At 37.3% G+C, this 20,644-nt stretch overlaps 1 protein-coding gene across 4 annotated transcripts in view; it reads right to left on the bottom strand.

The window, feature by feature from the left end:
• The window catches only part of TRPC4 (transient receptor potential cation channel subfamily C member 4), a 161,806-nt gene that overhangs the window by 9,698 nt on the left and 131,464 nt on the right, over window positions 1–20,644 (bottom strand). For all 4 annotated transcript variants that reach the window (XM_005018338.6, XM_038174295.2, XM_038174296.2 and 1 more), the window contains 4 exons: window positions 17,147–17,286; window positions 8,927–9,237; window positions 7,822–8,017; window positions 5,931–6,125 (listed from right to left, as the gene is read on the bottom strand). In XM_005018338.6, coding sequence (XP_005018395.2) covers window positions 5,931–6,125; window positions 7,822–8,017; window positions 8,927–9,237; window positions 17,147–17,286 — 842 coding nt within the window. The remainder of the gene's footprint in view (window positions 1–5,930; window positions 6,126–7,821; window positions 8,018–8,926; window positions 9,238–17,146; window positions 17,287–20,644) is intronic.

Genomic DNA, 20,644 nt, shown 5'->3' with positions numbered 1-20,644 from the left:
CAGCGGGCTTGGGGTTTCTTTTCTTACATCTCTTCTCTTTAGAAATATCAATAGATTTCAGATGACCAACAGGAGTAACTTTGAGACACCCAAAGGGTAGTCAGAAAAACTTCAGCCTGATCAACGGAATTGAATTATCATTCTGGCTTTTGCAAAGGTGAGCTGAAAAAGTTGGCAGAACTGCTATATATAGCTTAAAGAGCAGCACACACTGTTATTTCAGAGTTTTGAGTGTAGGAGATACTTTGTAATAAAAGCTAAAGAGAATGCTGCGTACCTGGGATATGTCAAAATGACAAAATAAAAATGTGCTGAAATCTGAAAAGGCAGATCTCTGTCTGATTAATAGCATGTTGAAGTGCTAGTAAATCATGTGTGAGCATACTGTCCTTCCTGTACTGAGGAAGCCAGTGGTAGTTGTGGCTAAAGATCATGCCATCAACGTGGCTGGGCAGCCTGCGGAGAAAGATACTGTTCTTTGAAAAAGCTCCGCTTGGCTCCACTGCCCACCTCTTCATCTGTCCCGGTACAAAAAAGGATGCTAGAAACAGAACTGACAGTCAAGGAGAATAAAATTCATCATCTCTCTTCAAAGGCTCCTCACTTCCATGCAGACCCTCTTATTTCCCATGATAGCTTTTCTGTAAGTAGCACTGTAGATGGTACTCCCAAGCAATCATGACAAAGGTATCTCTACTGAGATTTTTTGTGTGTGAGCCACATAAATCTTTTCACTGGGTGCTGCTGTAAATTATTCTGACCCTGAAACCTTTCTTTACAAGTTCTACTTACATGTAATTTTTCAAGCGCTTTTTTCTTAATGTATATTTATTAAATCTAACATTACATATATAATCCAACAATACACTGTGTATGTATATATATATGTTCTTTATATATATTTATCTTTATATAATCTATATATACTATACATATATATACACACAGAGCAGATTGTTGGTGACACATTTATACCTCCTTGATTCCTTTTAGCTCTTGATTGATGCTTTTTTATGCAGATCTTATGCCTGATCCTTGAAAAATGCTGGCTTTAACATGACACCTATATTCTGTCTATCATTTGTTTTTTACCCTGTAGCACTGACTCAGCCTTTGGATGCTCACTATTGTTTTTCCTACTGGAAAACACCACAGTATGCCACTGCTGATTACAGCTTCCTAATAGCAAAGTTAGCATATAGAAATTTCAGGAAAAAAATGTTTTCAGATCTGCCTTCTGCATCACAGACAACCTGGCATTCATACATCTATTTAGCTGATGTAGGAAAATGAACCTGAAATGGAGTCAAGTGCATTTTTCCCCACTGCTGATCATAAAAAAAAAAAAAAAAAAAAAAAAAAAGATATCAGAGTTCATAATGCAAGACTCAGTGAAGAGAAATAGTTCCCAAAAAAGCTTATCTTGTAGATCTGAGGCAGAAATTCCAGTGAGCTGGAGTCAGAGAGCTGTCAGCTGACGTCTTCAAACAAAAGGCAGTGATAACCCTTCATTTCCCTTTGTAAAGGTATAAAGTTTCTAAATTTAATTTTTGGTACAGTTTGTTGGGACAATTGTTTTTTGGTACAGTTTGTTGGGACAACTGAAAGAGTTCTGGGAACACAAGGCTGAGCTGTGGGTGATATGGGTGATGATAATAAGTTGTTCAGAATCAGAAAACAGTGCACTTCTCCAGGACAAATTCTGAGATCATGAAAATGTGCCCATTTTTTCTTTAACGACTTAATCTCTTTATTGGAGAAAATCCACTTAACAGTGTCTGCTTTACATCTGCCCAGACAGTGTGTAGAACTGAATGATGGAGTGAATGGCTCTCACACATGTACAGATAAACTTTTCTCATGCAGAAGTCATAGCGCATACGCCAATCTTTGCCCATTTTGGAGCTTGAGTGCATAGCTGGGCCTAGAAACTGCAAAATATTCATAATGTAGACAGCTCTATTGTGTCAGCTGTTACACCTGAGTATGGCTTAAGAACTTCATAGTTTTATGAGATGCCCAGATATGTAGACTGAATCTGGCTGGTCAACCACAGCCGTTCACTGTTTCCAAGAAGCTGTAATTCTTGTTGCTGTGATGATTCAGCTGGTGAACAGCCTGCATCAGAGGGATTTCAGCTATACTTACAGCTGTCTGTTCTATAGTTATAATTAGTGATGGACATGGCCCTATTGTCTCACAGAGCTTCATAATTTTTGCATTTTCTCATCAAACATTTTTTTTTTAAGTTTACTGTACAGAAAACAACAGCAACAACCCTCTACATCTCTCCCTCCCGTATGCCCGCTGCTTTCAAAGAGGTCAGTTATTGGAAGTTCACGTTCAGATCATAGGGAAGCTGGGTTCATCTCCTTCTTTTACATTGTCTGAAGAGAACACCTTTTCCCCCAGTGTCCTCACTCGTAAGAAACTGGCTGGGGGACTGGGCCCAAAGAATTGTGGTAAATAGGATTAAATCCAGTTGGTGGCCAGTCACAAGGGTATCTCCCAGGCCCAGTTCTGGGGCCAGTTCTCTTGGAAATCGTTATCGATGAGCTGGACAAGGTGGTCAACTGCACCTTCAATAAGTTCACAAATAATGCCAAGTTAGGCACGAGTGTTGATGTGCTCAAGGAGGGCTCTGCAGAGGGCTCTGGATAGGCTGGACCAATGGGCCAAGGCCAACTGCATCAGGTTCAACAAGGCCAAGTGCCAGGTTCTGCACTTGGGGCACAACAACCCCATGCAATGCTACAGGCTGGGGGAAGAGTGTCTAGAAAGCTGTTTGGCAGAAAGGGTCCTGGGAGTATTGATCAATAGCTGGCTGAATATGAGCCAGCAGTGTGTTCAGGTGGCGAAGAAGGCCTATGGCATGCTGGCTTGTATAAGAAATAGTGTGTCCAGCAGGTCACAAATGATAAAGAAATGATAAGGAGACCTTATCATTCACTACAACTACCTCAAAGAAGGTTGTAATGTGGTGGGGGTCAGTCTCTTCTCCCAAGCAACAACCAAAAGGACAAGAGGAAATGGTTTCAAGTTGCACCAGAGAAGGTTTAAATTGAAAATAGGAAAAAATTCTTCAATGGAAGGGTGGTGAGCCATTGGAACAGGATGTTCAGGGAAGTAGTTGAGTCACCATCCCTGGAGGTATTCAAAATATATGTAGATGAGGTGCTCAGGGACATGGTTTGGTGGTGGCAGTGCTAGATTAATGGTTGGACTTGATAATCTTAGATATCTTTTCTAACCTAAATGATTTAATGATTCTATGACTATGATTCACGGTTTTGGGACAGGAATCACCTCTTGTCGGAGCTGTTATGCTTGGCATAAATAATGAAGTACTTACTGGAGAATGGAAGTGAACCTGGGTCTCCTATAGCCCAAACTATTAGCTATTTTTAGCATGTTCTCCAATAAGAAAATTTGTCCTGAATCTGTCTTTCCCAACAAAAAAAGTTTTCTGGAACTGGTATATATTTATGAAAAAGAAAACAAGCAAGCAAACAAACAAACACATGAAAAAAAAAAAAAAAAAAACAGGTTGTAAGGAAAATGCTATGTGGAAAAAATTCCCAGGGAGCTTTGTGTATATACTCTCGTTGACCCTTTGCTGCAACAGTTTTGCAGAAAACAAATTTCCTGATACCTAGAAGCTGTTATTTAATCCCCCAGCTGTGGGTAGCTGCAGGAACCAGGGGGTGATCTGTCTGAACCCCCATTTACATTTTCACCATGTAAATCAGCAGGGGGCTGGAAGCACCCTGTCTCTTTCTTCCTTCTTCCAGACAGCCAGGAATAAGATTACTCCCAGAGTTGCAGGTTGAGAGGGAAACAAAGGAAAAAAAAAGTTAAAAAAAAAAAAGTCCTTTATCCTGGATTGAAAGTCTGTCAGAAAATATTGTCCCGAAGGCTTTTCTGGGATGTATAAGAGTATTCATAATCTGTCCCAGTCAAACACAGATATTGTGTTAGCCAAGTATAGATACTCAGCTGCTATGCCCTGGCATCTCTCCATTAATTTTAATATCATTCTATCAGTTTACACTAGATAATCATCCCTAACAAATGCTCAACAAATGCCTAGAAGTATTACCCACTCTCCCCCACACACAAGTACATCAGTTTCTCTATTTCTAACAAAAATTCACAGTTTTTCCTACAGTTGCTCTCTGCATTTCTTTTCTTTGCTAGATTACACAGTGATGTTTTGTTCTTGAAGTTCTTCACCATTCATTCTCAGTTCATGTGTTTTGTTTTTATTTCTATCTGAATTACTACTTATTTGTCTTCACTGCTTTTCTAATATTAATCCAAAGGATTTTTTTGGTGTTTCTTTTCTGCAGTTGCTAGTTTGTTTCAATATCATCCTCATGTTTTATAAGCTACCTTTTCTGTCCCTTTCTTTCCTATCTACAAGTATGACAGCTAAGTGAAGCATACTTTCCTTTCACAATGTCCAACAAGATCAGGATATTGCAATAAGCCTGATTAAAAGCTTTTCACAGACTGCATAATCTACTAATCAGCTAAGGAAATGTGAAATGTTTTTATTTGTCACACTGCCTCTTTATCACATATCTGTGCATCTCTGCAAACTTGTTCGTTGAGGTGTATCTGATGATAAAGCTGAATGCCAGGATATGACAGGAGAATAGATAAGAAAAAAATTACTTATTTCTTTCACTTTCTCAGGAAACTGGGAAGAAGTACACACAAGAAAAGAAGGTACGTAGAGTAAATGTCTGTAGATAATGGTCCAACAAAGAATCATATCATACTCCCAGCTTCTTTAGTGTATTGCTAATGGTTTAAATTGTGAGGACTACAATCCTTTTTTCCCATTACCCATACATGGAAATCATATAGACTCCCTTAATGCTTTGCTACTTGAGCTCCTAACAGACTTGAAAACATTTGTACTCATCAAATCCCTATAGTATAGGGAAAAAAATTACCCTATTTTATTTGCAATAGATTGATTTGTTTTTTCACTTTTTTGTGCTGGAGTTGTCTAAATGCAGCCTAGTTAACAAGGTACTCACTTGATTTATATATGAAATGAAGGAAATATTCTTAGATTTACTTGTTGGTTGGTCAAGTTGTTACCTGACTATTTCCTCTGACAGTATAGAAACATTGTGTTGCTTTCAGGAGAATCTAAACTGAATAAATATATGAGAAGCAAATTCAAATTTGCCTTGCACTGCAGCTACCAGAGAGTTTGTGGTTAAGATATTATGCAGACATCTGCTGAACCTAAATGCAGGATTATTCTTGCTCCCTTCATGTGTCTTTTTTTTTTTTTTTTTTTCTCCCTTGAAATTTCTACTGCTATTAAGCAGTATTAGAATAGGGCAATAATATGATTCTGAAATAACTCTACCTGAAGATTCAGGTAAGCAATTCTAAGTAATAGGTTATCTTTCAAAATGTTTTATTTAATGTGAACAGCTTTTGGTAAGAATGATTTTATGTAAACCCATTTCACTACATGTAGAGAGAGAATATGCCATGACAACTTGTTTCTATACAATTCTGTGGTTCATGAAACTTTGATCGAAATTGCATTGTGACACTTGAGCTGGAGAGCGTTAACCAGAACTCTGGAATTGGTAGACAAGTATTTGTATTTGATCTCTATTTATATAGCTTTTAATCTTGAATTATCTATCTATGAGACATAGTCATGTTTCATACTGTCATTGTGCAGACATCCAGTGATGCTTTCTCTTCAGTCAGATACATTGACATGAATGTAAATAATAATAATAATAATAAAATAATTCTCTGAATTCTAGAATTACTCTGTAATTCCTATTCACATTACTTGACAGTTCAGAGCGTTTCTATCTCTCTAAGGCTGAGAAAGACTTATCTGTATATGAAAGAGGAGGATTAACAGCAGAGTAGCACATAGGACTTACCCCTATTGTTCCAAAACTTTCAGGCTTTCTTCTAATTTTTTTCTTGCACAGGTGTCTCCATAACCATTTGATCAGATACCAGAGGGACTTTGGACTTGGTATGACATTGAAAGGAGTGGGCAGAGTACCTCCTTCTTCAAAGTAACTCATCCAAAGTTTTGTCCGAGCAAACTTCCACTCGATGTCTGCATGATCCTGTGAACAAAAACCACAACAACACATACGTGGCTGTAATTAAGGAGATGAAACAAACATCTAAAAAAAAAAACTGAACATAAAGCTAGAACAACCCTGAAACTCTAATGAATTTTCTTTTTAAAATACTGGAACCTTCTTTTTGCAGAAAGTTTTTAACACAAAGCAAAGCTAAGCTGGTTTACTCTAATAAAGAGATGTTACATACATACAGTATATCTTCACTTTCAACCTTTCTTGCTTAGCTATGGGCTTTTAAATAATTAACAGTCTCTCAAATAACAAAGGATAATTACAAGCAGAAAAATGTTACATCTCTGGTAGAGATGTTTTGTTATAATAGCAGCTCATCATTATTCCACATAGATCACTCTAATTACTCTACTGTGTAGCAGCTTCAACAAGTCTGTAAGCCTCATGCACTCTCTCAGTTGTTGCCAGCCCCTGAAATTTACAAATAACCTATCTAACAAATCATGAGGTTACTTAAAACTGTTGAGTTGAGCAGAATTATTTTCTCCTACTTCAAAAGTGTATATTTGGAATTGTTTATGGTATTGTTTCTTTCTTTTTTCTTTCTTTTTCTTTCTTTCTTTCTTTTGAATTTGAATGTTTCTTTTCAATTCTATATTATATTCATCATTTTTGAAAAGTTAAAAAAAATCAAACCTAAAACTGAGAGCTTGAAAAGATTGCTAAGTCTTAGCAGTTGAACAAGAATTTTAAAGGAATAATGTTTGATTTTGACAACAAAAAATAGTAGCCAAGAGCTTACTCTATAGACCTAACCCTAACTTTTAATATTTAGACAGATTTACTATAATCAAAACAGTAATTAAGAAGTTTTATCAGGAAAGTATTCTGCCTGCAGAATGAGTTTTGATGAACATTAATACGTCACGGTATCATTTAATAGAATTTATCAACTACTGTTATATAAACACATTTCATCTGTGGAAAAAATTGTAATTTATTTCCAAAATAGGAAAAAAAAAAGCAAAATAAAAAGCAGCCTTTTAAAAAATCTTAAAGATGTGTAGTTTTCTTTCATTGTTTGCTTTCTGCATGATCATATTTGAATTACTATACAATACACCAGTGTTTAATTTCATTAGTCTCATAATAGAGAGATGAGAAATAAAAATAGCTCTGGTAAGGATAAAGACAGTTTCCATTACACAGGAAAACAAGGCACTGCTTAATGAGGTGTCATGACCTTTCAATTCACTTGTTAATGGGTTCTAAATTGTCCACGAAATGCAGACATCCAATTTCTCTTCACTATATGTCCGTACTATATAAGAATTACAAGATAACAGCCTTTTAAAGGTTAATCAATACATTAAAAATAGAGATCAAATATTCTATGTCTGTGTCTCATTCAGAACAGAGGTCCTGCACAGAGCAGTTAGGGCAGTGCTGAAGCTTAGTGCTGAAGCTTTTGTCACTTGCCAGGACACCCTTCTCTACCCTCAAGCTGGCTTCTGCAGTGGGGCCACCTCTTCCCCATTCTGAGTTCTGGGGAAATTCCCCTCTGCTCCAGCTCAGCTGTGGTCTGGCTTCTGTGTCCTTCCAGAATAGTGCAAAAGAATTAGAACAAACCTTATATTCAGTCTTCAAAAAAGATTTTCTGACAGAAAAAAAATGTGGTATGTAGGAACAGAGAGAAGGTATATATTACAAATGATCAACTTACAGCAATTAGCTGGTAAGAATTATTCATCATGGCTATTAGCATGTTGAGTAGAACAACCAGAGAGATTACATTATAGGTACCAAACATGGTAGCCCCAACAAATTCAGTAAATTCATGCTTTGGTTGCACATTGGTCACATAGAGATTGATGAGTCCAAATATAGACCAGAATAATGACTGCAGCGTTTCAAATAATCTGAAAGACAAAACCCAAAAGGAATAGCTGTATAATACCAATGCATATACTTTTCAGATTATTCATTTTTTCCCCTGACCACAAAATGTCCTTGAATTGATTGAGGTGGATGATTCACAATATAGGCAATCTATATGGAATATTTTTCTGGAGAAACATTGTCTAAATGTTTCAGATATGAACCTCTAGATATCCAGTGTTGAATCTATAAGTAAACCTGTGAGTTCTAGAATCCTAGAATCCTAGAATCATTAAGGTTGGAAAAGACCTCCAAGTTCAAGGCTGATTCTGTTCAAACTCCTAAATGATAGATGTCATTTTAGAGATCTTACTTTGGACACTTGTCTTTGAAGTATTTTGCCCCTTTGCCTTGTCTTTAGAGTGTAGAACAAGGATCCAAAAGTAACTCATTGACTGTGTTTTAGCAAGATGTTAAAATAATTATGGTATTTTTGTACTTATTCAGTGTTGTCAATTTATGCCATTTCTACTTTGTGTTGAGAATCATTGAGATTAAAAAATACTCTAAAATTAGAAGGCCATTACTATCTTTATCATGCATTTGCTTTCATAGAGAATGGAGATATTTAAAAGCAAACATGCCACTCTTATATAGCACTTGTTCTTTTACAACTAAATGTTATGGTATTCTCTTAAAGAAGTTTGGGACAGCAGCTAGGAAGCTAAATAACAAAATCCCACTTTCAAAAAATCCCACAATAGGATGAATATTATTACAGACTGATACAATGTTAACATTTATTTATTTATTTTTTGAGTGTCTTTAGGAGTTTCTGTCAGGATGTCACTGTAAGAACAATAGGGAACAAACCGACAGCCTTTTTCCTGTGAAAAACATCTACATGAGTAAAGTATTGGGGTAGGGTTAGAAGTAGATCAGCCACTTACGTTGAAAATGCATTATTCTGCTCTGCACATCGTATCCCTTTACACTTGATTTCCTTTGTCTCATAGTAGAAGTACAGCTGGTTCAATCCATTTGCAAAAGCTAGCAGCACGAGGCAGTATATGAAGAGAAACTTCAAAATGTCCAGCAACATTCTTCCCAGAGATATCTGCAGAGGTCCCAGGTGAGAATTTGCAGTGAATAATGAGATCAAACGTAGAGAGCTAAAGATGTTTGCAATTGCAAACAGGGCCTCAGCCACCAGCGTCGGATGCCACATGTCCCAATTCTGTCGTGGAACTGTCGCATTATACTGAAAACAAGCAGAAGAGAAAAAAAATTATTTCACTGCTTATATGCAGAAAAAAAAGTGTCTTTTTTTTTTTTTTATGAGCCATTCCATTAATTTGATGATAGCACAATAAAAATAAACATATTTTGGAGAGAAATATGTCTGTTTGAGCTCTTTGTATTTTAGCAAAACTTAAAATGGATGGTGTCTGGGTACTTGTCCTTCATTTCCATCTGCAGAATAGCCTGTACTTTCTTGGGTTTTATTGTGCTTTGCATTTGATTATGATTTTTACAGTAGCAAAAGCATGTCTAACAAATCTGAGAATATCAACCACTTTTGAACATCTAGATTTTTAGAACTGATGAAAATTTCAAATGCTTTGCTTTTGCAGAACAGTGAAGATATGACAGTTATGGATAGAAACACAGAAAAACTTTGAAAAAGTTGGAAGAAAATATTTAATCACAAACAATGGACCAATAATGAAAAAGTGTTTTTTAATGAACCATGGCAAACTGCTTGTGTATCTCATTATCAAAGAGTCTTATGCCTGGGACTATGATTCTTTACTGTTCCAGCTCTACCAAAGTACTTACTGAAGATGAAAGATGTTACTTTGAACTAAGGCTTAACTACCATGTCAGGCTTATTATTATTTATTGGGTCTCATTAATCTGCTTTATAGGACGTATCAGAGGACAGGATCTAAGCTATGGAGCACTCTAAAACCACGCAATAATGAAATATGAAGCAGATACAAATAAGAACAATCATGCAGTCTGTATTTACCCACTCTGGGCCACCCAGATGCATCCTTCAAAGATGGTGAACATGCCCTCAGTAGTAAGGAAAGGTACCCTTCCCTAATGCTGTGGCCAGATGTAACATAGCCAGGCATCACAAAATTTCAACACCACACTCAGCCACCAAATAGCATGACTGCTCTTGAACTGCAGATGGGATCTGGGCGTTTTCTGGGGCAGTACTAGTTGACACAATACCCTACCACATTGAGGATGCTTTAATCAATCTTCAGGACAGGTGAGACAGTGCCAGTGCACCACAATAATCCCTGTTAGTTTTATTTGTATATAAGTAGCTACAATGTAATCCCAACAGTATCTGACAGTCTTGCAGTATGGGGGAAGGGAACTGCAGAACTGGAGAATAGTCTAATGCAGAGTTAAGAACCACACTGCCTTATGCTTCAACCACCAGTGATACTTGTTTTCTACAGAGCAGCAAATTAAATAGAGTCCTGCTGGAGTCATAGGTCATTACTCTGTTCATTAGACTATCTCGTTCTCTAATGACCAAGCTGTAAAATCACGTTTTACTATATTTGACATTGTAGCTCCAAGAGAGATGCTATTCTGCCTCATTTACTATTGACCTTCAGTTCAGTTCTGGTTGACTCAAGATCAATGATAAAGGCAGTAGAAAACAGAACTGAGTTTCCAGAGCCCCCAGCTAAAGCACAAAGAAAATGAATATGGAAAATTTACAATGTTTATTGAGAAAAGAGAGGTGAGAACTCCTTTGTGTGTTTTCTATAGTGTCTTTTCATAATGTTATACAATATATTACTGTGAATTCTGGTGGTATTTTAAAGTCCTGGTGTATGAAAACTCATAGCTGTTAAATAACTGGGAACAGTTGTCAGTATAAGCAAATATTAGATGTTGAACAATGCAATAAATGCTCAGATTAGGGAAAAGTATACTGTGTGTGTTATTGGAATATGGTAAAATCCATTAATGAAAAAAAAAAAATTAAACTGAGAAGAGATGGAATTTTTGGTAGATACAAAAGCATCCAGCTGCAAACATATTTTAGATGAGGGGAATGTAGTAGTAGATTCCAAGGAAGTTAAACAAGCAAGTAAAAATAAATAAATAAATAAATAAATAAAATAAAGAGTAGAAAATAATAATAGTTTTTTAAAAAAGTAAGGAAATACCCTTCTGAGAAAAACATCGAACTACATGGCAATGAACAGAGATAGCATATCATGTAGAAAGATCATATTCAAAGATCATATTCATTGTAGAAGGATCATATTCAAACAATTAGGTGAAGACAGCCACATCCGATCTCTCTGTCAGCTTCTTTTACAGTCACCATTCACATTTCTAGAGTAGTAGGAAAGCAGATAAATAAAATAGGTCATATGTGGTCTAACATTATATTTTTCTCATTATTAGTTATATGAGTTGGGGTAGGGGACAGTTATCTTAGATATCTAAGAAGTAGTCTGACAAGATGTCACTTTTTCTAAAGGAAATGATGAAGCTAAGGAAAAGAGAAGAAAGGACTTTATCAGTGACGATCTCGACCGAGATGCAAAACTGGTGTGTTCAAAGTCAGTTTCAAAATATCGCAGTCTAACAAATTAACACAACCTATTTGTTATTTTTTGTTATCCAAATAAGAAAAGATCAAATGACCTCTGGTCTGTAAATGGGAAATCAAAGTCACAACAGTATTATTTCAGCTTTACTGACTGCCTTTCTTGGACCCAAATGCTTCATTTATGTGTGGAGATGATGCAAAAGGTCTCATAGTCATAAACGCAAAACAATGAGGGCTAATTTAGTTTTGAAAAGATGTGCTCTAAGAGATGAGAAATGAAAAAAAATATATATATATATAGTGATAGAAGTAAAGGCCTGATAAGTAGGTTTGGAAATGATCTGTGAAACATACTAGCTAAAAGAAGACAATAAATGTGATAAAGAAAATTGTGAGTATGAAATGGCTCTGACAACAAAACCCCATTGACTTTACTAACTAGAGGAGGCAGAGATATGAGGATATGAAGACGCTGAAAAGAGATCTAGCAGAATCAAAGAAGAACTAAGACAACAAAGAAGCTTACATGAAAAGGAAAAGAAAGCAGAGGAGCAAAGAAACTAGGCACGTTAAAACCAGAAACAAACAATGAAAGTATATATATATATACACATATGCATATACGTACATATATGTGTGTGAGTGTATATATATACATATAAAGGTAAGAAAAAATATAGTTTAGGGCCAAAAACTAAACAATCCATATTGTGCAGAATTAGAGAAGTAAACACATATAGCAATGCCAAGCTTGTGGTAACTCAGATTTCAATTCTCTGCAGTTATTGTTTTGTTATTCTGTGGTCCTGATGAATTTCTGACTCCACTTCAAATGCAAACACAATCTGTTGATAGGTTATAAAGCCAGCCATTTTTTAAAGCACAATTGAATGATGACTATCATAGGCTTATGGGTTGAAAAAAATGCATGTGGCATGTCAATAGAAAATTAAGACCAGAGAACAATTTGAGCAGCATAGAAACTATAGAACATCAAAGCAAATGTATGATGAGTGTGTGATATCACTCAAGGAATATAAGGTAACAATTTTTGGTCATTATTCAGAGGAATTCAAATGAAAATCTAATATCTGAACTATTTGTCAGAAGAATGCTAGGTTTCTTTAGGACTAAAGTCATAAGCTGTAGATTTCATGAGATCACCAATAGACATCAGTTAAAAGGTAGATCAGGCCACCTCAGTGTTGAATATGCTCCAGGGCCTTGGTCAAATATGACACCATTGTGCACTGGGTTCACATGGCAAAGTTTTGGTAGCGGGAGACTGCAGGGGTGGCCTCTGTGAGAAAAATCCAGAAGCTGCCCCATGTCAGATTAGAACAAGCTCCCACCAGCTCCAAAGAGACCCACTGCTGGCCAGACCCGAGCTAATAAGCAATGTCATTTGCACCTCTGTGAGAACAGATTTAAGAAACAGAAAAGAAAACACTATGCAACAGCAGCTGTGAGAGTGAGGAGCGAGAACCAGCCCTGCAGATCCCAAGGTCAGTACAAAAGGAGGGCAGGAGCAGAAGATCCCCTGAGGCCTGTGCAGAGGCCCCTGGTGGAGCAGGCTGTCCCCCTGCAGCCCATGGTTCCCACATGGAGCAGATCTCCACGCTGAAGCCCATGGAGGAGCCCCCGGTGGAGCAGGTGGATGTGGCCTGGAGGAGGCTGCGGCCCATGGAGAGCCCCCGCAGGAGCAGGCCCCAGGCCGAATCTGCAGCCCGTGGAGAGGAGCCCACGCAGGAGCATGGGGTCTGGGGGGAGCTGCCGCCCACCTGTTGGGGACCCATGCTGGAGCAGTTTGCTCCTGGGGGATGGACTCTGTGGTATGGAGCCATGTGGGTGAAGTTCTTGAAGAGCTGCTGCCTGCGGGCAGCCCCTGCAGGTTCAGTTCAGGAAGGATGCCATCCCGTGGGAGGGACCCCACGTGGAGCAGGGGCGGAGAGTGACCATGAAGGAGTAACGGAGACTAAGCGTCAGGGACTGACCACAGCTCCCATTCCCTGTTGCCCTGTGCCACTCTGGGAAGATGTGGAAGAGGGTGGTTGGGTGGGAGAAGGTGTTTTAGCTTGTTCTCTTCATTTCTCACTGTTCTGGCTTGCTAGCAATAGGCAATAAATTTTATTAATCTCCCTATAATAAGTCTGTCTTGCTTGTGATGATGATTGTTGTGACCTCCCTGTCCTTACCTCGACCTTTGAGCCTTCTTTATTGTATTTTCTCCCCTTTCCCTTTGAGGAGAGGGAGTGAGAGAATGGTTGTGGTAGAGCTCACCTGCCCAGCTGTGTGAAACCAATACACATTGACTGTGTTACCAAAAAGAAAGTTTAAATAACTTTAACCACTGCAGAAAAAAACAACAACAAATCACTACAACAACAAAATAATAATAATAAAATAAATAAAATAATAATAAAAACAAACAAACAAACACAAAAGCATTAAATCCTTTTCCAAAGGCCATATATGCATGTGAACTCTTGCTATTTAAAATATGTGCCTCAATCTTTACATTCATTTTGCTGTGTTTCAGAGTAGGGAAGTTGGAATTAAAAGTAGGAAGAGTCAGGAAGTGGGGAGGGGGCTAGCAAAGATCTTTAAAATATTAATCACACTCAGGAATTGAGTCAATAATTTTTCTTGGGGGTTAATATTCATTTAGATGAACATTTGGTCTGTGAAACCAGTGAAACATCAATCAAAACCATTTTACAGTGCAAAGGGAGAGGAAAAACTGTCAGCTTCTGCACAACTTGTCACAGTAGAGAAATATCATCTTATTTGCTACTAAGCAGAATGGATCTGACATGGTGATCATTAAGATAATAAATATAGAGACAAATAATTTATTTTCAGTTACTTTTCAGAGTTTTGCCTTGAATAGGAACATGTTTTCCTACTAGATTTTCATGTCAGCAGCTGAGACTCACATAATCAGTAATATGAATTTGCATGCTGTCTCTAGTACAGTTGGAAAAAAGCACTGCATCCAATGCTCAAGCCCAGTAAATATTTAAGGTAGAACAAGCGGTGTCTGCACATGACTTACCATTGCACATAATTTGACCTATCAGTACAAAATAAATAATCCTCCAAAAACATGAAAGCATCCATTTTTCTTAGAGCTCAACAGCTTCTGTTTATATTTATAACCCTTGATCAAAACAGATGTGTTGCTTAAAATCAGTCATCTTGTACTCATATAAAACATGTGACAGTGCACTATTTATAGTCACATGCTATTTATCGAGGAGAGAGCATTTTCAGTGGGTAAAATGGATAATTTAAAAATCTCTCACACTGATATACAATCAGAGACAAAAAGCATAGCCCTTTGAAAATTATGAAATATAGTCATTTTATTTGAATGCTGACAGTGAAGCAGATAACTTTGAGCTGTCTTAGCAGTTCCCTCATCCTGATATTATACTCTTTGGTATGTTTTACACTATCCCATCAGCTGCTGTTAATAATAACCATCTTCTTATCTAGTATGTCAGTCAGAGAATGGGCCAGAAACAGTAAGTTTGTCTCTGGGAACATCTATCACAAAGGAGATATGAGGGTGTTCTCATCCTTATATTCAAAGGTTTTAGTTAAAAATGGTTTCTTAGGTGGCTTGAGCTGCTACAGTGACTCGCAGAAAGGTAAAATACATCTAAAAACTTGCTTATAGATTTGATTAAAAAAATACAGAAAAGCTGTATTTTTGAAAAATGTGTGTTCCAAGGTTTAGGAAATGAAAGTGAAAGTTTTGTACCAAAATGTACCAGTTACCTTCAAAACCCCTGCTCAGAGCTGGAGAACTCTGTTGTAGCTATTTGAAGCATGGCTAGGGCAGTAAGTTACTCTTGCATTGCTCTGCTCATTGTTTGCACACTGTGTTTCAATTGTCTACCAAAACTGAGGCTCTTCTAAACAAGAACAGAAAAAGTATTTGGGTGCAATATTGCACATGCAGTAAAAAAAAAAAAAAAAAAAAAAAAAAAAAAAGCTGCAGAGCCAAAAATAGTGCTTTATGAACCGTGTTGTTTATGATTGACATGCAAGCACTGATTTGGAGAGTAATGGATGCACATTAACACTGATACTGTCACCTTGGAATCTGATTGCCATGAGACGAAACTGTCTGGGAGAGGAAAGGATTATAATGTCTTGTAATTAATATCATTCTAAAGTGAATAATTGGCCATCTCCAATGCTTTGGAAACATGCATTTTCAATGAATTGCTTGCTTTGTTACCTGGGAAGGTGAAATGACTATTTATTTTCCAGTCACTTTATGATGAGGCTTTCATTAGCTATGATCAGTATTTCATCACCTTTATAACACAGCTCTCCCCACATCTTTGAGCCTCTTGCTCTTTCAGGCAACAGTTCCAAATACATTTTAATGAGAAGATTTCCAAGTGTTTGCAGTCAGAAACATTCTGTGATGGGGGAGGCTGTTGTGTCAATTGATCAAGTCTTTGCTCATCCCTGTCGCTCATCAGCTGATGTTGACCCTTGTGGATAGTCATCAGGTTATATAAATTATTACTATATCACTCTCTGATTATGGCAGGGCTGCAATGGGAATAGCAACAGTTTGGGGGGAGGGGGAGCTGTAACAGACTATTTGATAGCTTTTTAGCTCTTTCCAGAAAAAAAAAAAAAAAAGTCTTGGCAGAGGAGAGACACTCCTTTCACACATATGAAGTAGCTGGTGTCAGGAAACCTGAAAGAGCTGAAATGCAATGCTGCAAGAGTGGCCAGTAAAAAAGGCTTTGTTATCTTGGGTACAACAAGAAGTTTAAGACAGATACTAAGAAATGCTTTCAGAAGTGGTTTCCTTGCATTTGAGGCCATTTTGTGATGTAAATATTTCATTTTTACAAGGATTTCATGATATATTATAAATTCACATTGAATATACAGAAAATGCAACATGTTCTGTGGTTTTGCAAAGAACTACTTTGCTGGAAGACATTTCAGACACTGATAATAAAAAGCCTTCGAAACAGGTGAGAAAATATCCAACCTCATATCCAACCAATCCCATTCAGTTTTACTTTTTAATCAAGTTGCACTTACCATGAATTTTCAAAACAAAATTAAAATCTTACTCTTTAGCTTTCCCCTCTCCTCCCCCCCCTCCCCTAATTTTGAGTAAATTTTTTTCATGCAGTCCTGCCCTGAAGTTTAGCATAGAGGGTAACATTTTCTTAGGGGCTGTAATTTCCTACTGGAAAATAGGCAGAGACTAACACAAAACATAACATTGTGCAAGCAGTGTAAGTATTAGGAACGATTTGCCTTTTCCAAGAATATCATAGCATGAGTATTCAGGACAAGAGAGAGAGATTGTCTGGTCCAAATACAGAAAAAATAATAATTTGTAATCTTTTGTTTGCTCTTATTCTGGCCTAGCTTCTTGTTATAGTTGCAGAAGATTCAGTGAGCAAATCTAACATCTCTTACATTATTAGACCTGAGAACCATCAAATACAAAAGAAAGTCTGAACAGGTCCAGTCTCATTTAACTTAAATATTTTGCTAAAATTAAAATAAATAAATAAATAAAAGTTACCTTTGAAAATGCAACAATTTTCAAAGAGATTGTTGCTAAGTACAAGGAGTTCATTACAAAATCCATGAGGTTCCACCAATCGTGAATGTAGTCCTGCAGTCCACCATCCCACATCTGTTTAATTTCACCCCAGATAAAGCCTGTAAACAGAACATAATTCATTAAGCATGAATACTAAATAATAATAATAAAAAAAAAAGTCTGTGAGTATCCTAGACACTTATCTCACATTGGATTGAGCTTCCCTACAATAATTACAAAAGGAAAGTGGATGAGTGCTCTAAATTACATGTCTATTCACGTGAAATTTTACCTTTCAATTAATATTTTTGGAATTGTCAGGCAAACAAAAAATCACCTGCTTATACGAGGACAATTTCTTTGGTTTTCTTAAATCTCCTTCTCCCTTATAACCTAATAAGTATAAAAAGGGTCTCCAAAGCAATTATTATTGCCAACTTTATCCTCAGTATCTGCTGCAATGTAACTCTAACTGTAAACTGTATGACTGCAGGAACCAACCCAGCTCATTATTTTGTTTCAATTGGAACAAACATGGTGAGAGGATTTCATTATTGCTGTCAATGCTAAACTAAAGTCTGCCTTTCCCATAGGAAAGACCACTGTCTTCAGTGGAATATTTTTTTTTGTTGGTGCTTGCCTTTGGGACTGGAAGGAATAGAAGTTGTTTTCAGGTGTGCAAAGTATGCATTGCTCTGGACACAATGTGACACAGAAATATTCAATCCCAGCGGGACATTTTGCGAGTTGTCTGACATAACCTCAATTTAACAGCTCCAGAGACAACTGTATGGAGACTTTAGTACTGTAAACATTAAAATAAAATGTCTGAAGAGGATACTCCACATTATTTTATAATACAGACTGATAAAATATATAAAAAACAATGTAATCTTTATATGCATACTTCATATTATTATCTACAAAGCTGTTTGGTTACCAGTCTCGGTAGAGCTTCTACATGTTCCATAGTAAATTCTTTGCTGAAAGGATTTTCATACTTCTGTGCTCATTAAGGGGACAACATTTACAGCTAAGAGGACAATCTAAAACATATGGATGTTGAGATACAGCTAATTCATCATGGCTTTCCTCCAGCTGCTTATCATAAGTTCCTTTAAAAAGTGTTGAACAGATTTCATACATGGATTTTCAGAGTCCTGCATCACTGTATTCAGGGCTTAATTTACCTTGAAACTCAGCATTTTGTTTCAGTGGTCTTCTAGTTGACTGCAATGGTAAAGAGAGTTAGAGGAGTGGAGTAGGTGTGACAAGTACAATTTAATTTTGTAGTGTTTTGTCTGAAGTCATTCTGTCTCCTGATTGCTTTTGAAAGGAAAACTTCCTCACAGCTTTGCCCCTTCTGATCTCAGCCACACCTTCCTGTCTTGTTTCTGCATGCTATCAGGAACTTCAGGAGTACCTAAATCATCTAATAGATCCAGCAAATTTTATACTCATAGAGTTCCTTTTCAGATACACCAACATCACTATTTCTGTCTGCAGATCTGTAGGAACACATTCTGAGAAAGGACCATAGTGGGAACATGTGGACAGGGACATGTCAATTTAATATCTACATCAGCCTAGACAGGCTGATTGCAACTCTACTTTAATTGATCAGATAAAACTAATACATAAAATATAACATTGATAAGAAGCTAGCATTTATTTTAATGCTTCATCCAAAGTAATGATTCGTAGTGGGAAAAGAGTTGAACATTATTACACGGCAGGTATCAGTGTCCACTAACAGTGTCCATTGCTGCTGTTGCACAAGCACCATCACAGGGCTACCAGGCGGGCTCCTAAATGCCTGCCACTTTCAGCCTGGGCAAAGATTTAGACATCTTCCTTTGAAAGAGCTGCTCACTCCTGTCACACAACATGAACCAGAAGGTCTGGCTCCCAATTTGCTCCACAATCCCCTCTAGCATTCAGCATATAGTCCATGTACTTGCAAATATCTCTGCTCAGTCTTTTGGTATGTTTTAGGCACAATATTTTGAGCATCATCATGTCATAAAAGCAGTGGTTTTGTGGGCTGCAATATATGCCTCACATTTCAGACACTGCTCTGAATTTCTCCTGATCAAACTGAAGAAGAGCGCATAAGATTAACCATTGTGCCACAGAAGTCTGAGGTGGGGCTCAGAAGAGATCTGGAGCCAAAGGCTGTATAATACAGGTATGGTCCCTAAGCCTTAGTGTTAGAGAACAGTTTCTTTCCCTTTTTAATTAAGTGATCTTGACACTAGGATGACTCCTGTGAATCAGAAAGTAGACAGTTACATTGACAGAAAATCTCCCTTCCTCCTGAACCCCCCCCCACAAAAATAAAAAAGCTTCACAGAAATTGAAGTGCACATTCATAGAACTAAATATGCTCTTTTCTAATTCATCACAGTTAAACAATCCCTTTAAAATGTGCTTTAAAAACAGAGCGTAGGGATAATCAGTAAGATGAAGGCTTAGAGGAAGCATGCTTCTATTTTGCCCTCGTGAGGCCCCATTTGGAGTACTGCATCCAGGTCTGGGGCCCCCAGCACAAGAAGGATATGATCTATTAGAGCAAACCCGGAGGAGGGCCACAGAGATGATCAGAGGGGCACCTCTTCTGCAAAGAAAGATTGAGAGAGCTGATGTTCAACCTGGAGAAGTCTCCAAGGAGACCTCACTGTAGCCTTTCAGTACTTAAAAGGAGCTAATAAAAAATGGAGAGCAACTTTTTACATGATAGTGATAGGACAGGGGGAGGAGGGGGAGGGGCTGGATAGATTTAAACTAAAAGAAAGTAGATTTACGTTAAATGTTAGGAGGAAATTATTTACTATGAGAGTGGTGAGGCACTGGAACAAAGAAGCAGTGGATGCCCCATCCCTGGAAGTAATCAAGGCCAGGCTGGATGGGGCTTTGAGCAACCTGATCTGGTGGGAGGTGTCCCTGCCCATGGCAGGGAGTGGTGAAACTAGGTGGTCTTTAATGTCCATTCCAACCCAAACCATTCTGTGATTCTATGATTCTGTGATCCTATGATTCTAAAGGCTGTAGATTCCTTAGAGTCTTCTGCGGAGATATACTATGATTCATACTCGGACAAAAACGTGAACTTTCACAAATGTAACAGGGCTGTTCTCTGTAAGACTGTTGCTCAGCATCACATACTCTGACAGCACCGACTGAAATATAATAGAATTATGTACAGACTGAAAAAGAAATGCTGACTAATACTTCTGCATTTGATCAGTTTTGTAAGTGAAATTCAGACTCAGTCCAACAATTTCCTTGGCTTCAGAAAATGAAATGTAATTGTAAATTTGATATTAGCAGAGAAATACTGAACAATTAAAGAATCCTAGTGAAATAAAGTATATTCCTGTTGTATTTTTTTTTGTCGTTTAGAATGAAAAACACAATTAACCCAAACTATCAGTAATGTTGAAGTCCTTTGTCAGTTAAAAAGCTCTGAGTATAGTT

This window comes from Anas platyrhynchos, chromosome 1, assembly GCF_047663525.1.
Source record: "Anas platyrhynchos isolate ZD024472 breed Pekin duck chromosome 1, IASCAAS_PekinDuck_T2T, whole genome shotgun sequence".
Classification (NCBI taxonomy): Eukaryota; Metazoa; Chordata; class Aves; order Anseriformes; family Anatidae; genus Anas; species Anas platyrhynchos.
This window is presented reverse-complemented; position numbering and strand designations above follow the sequence as displayed.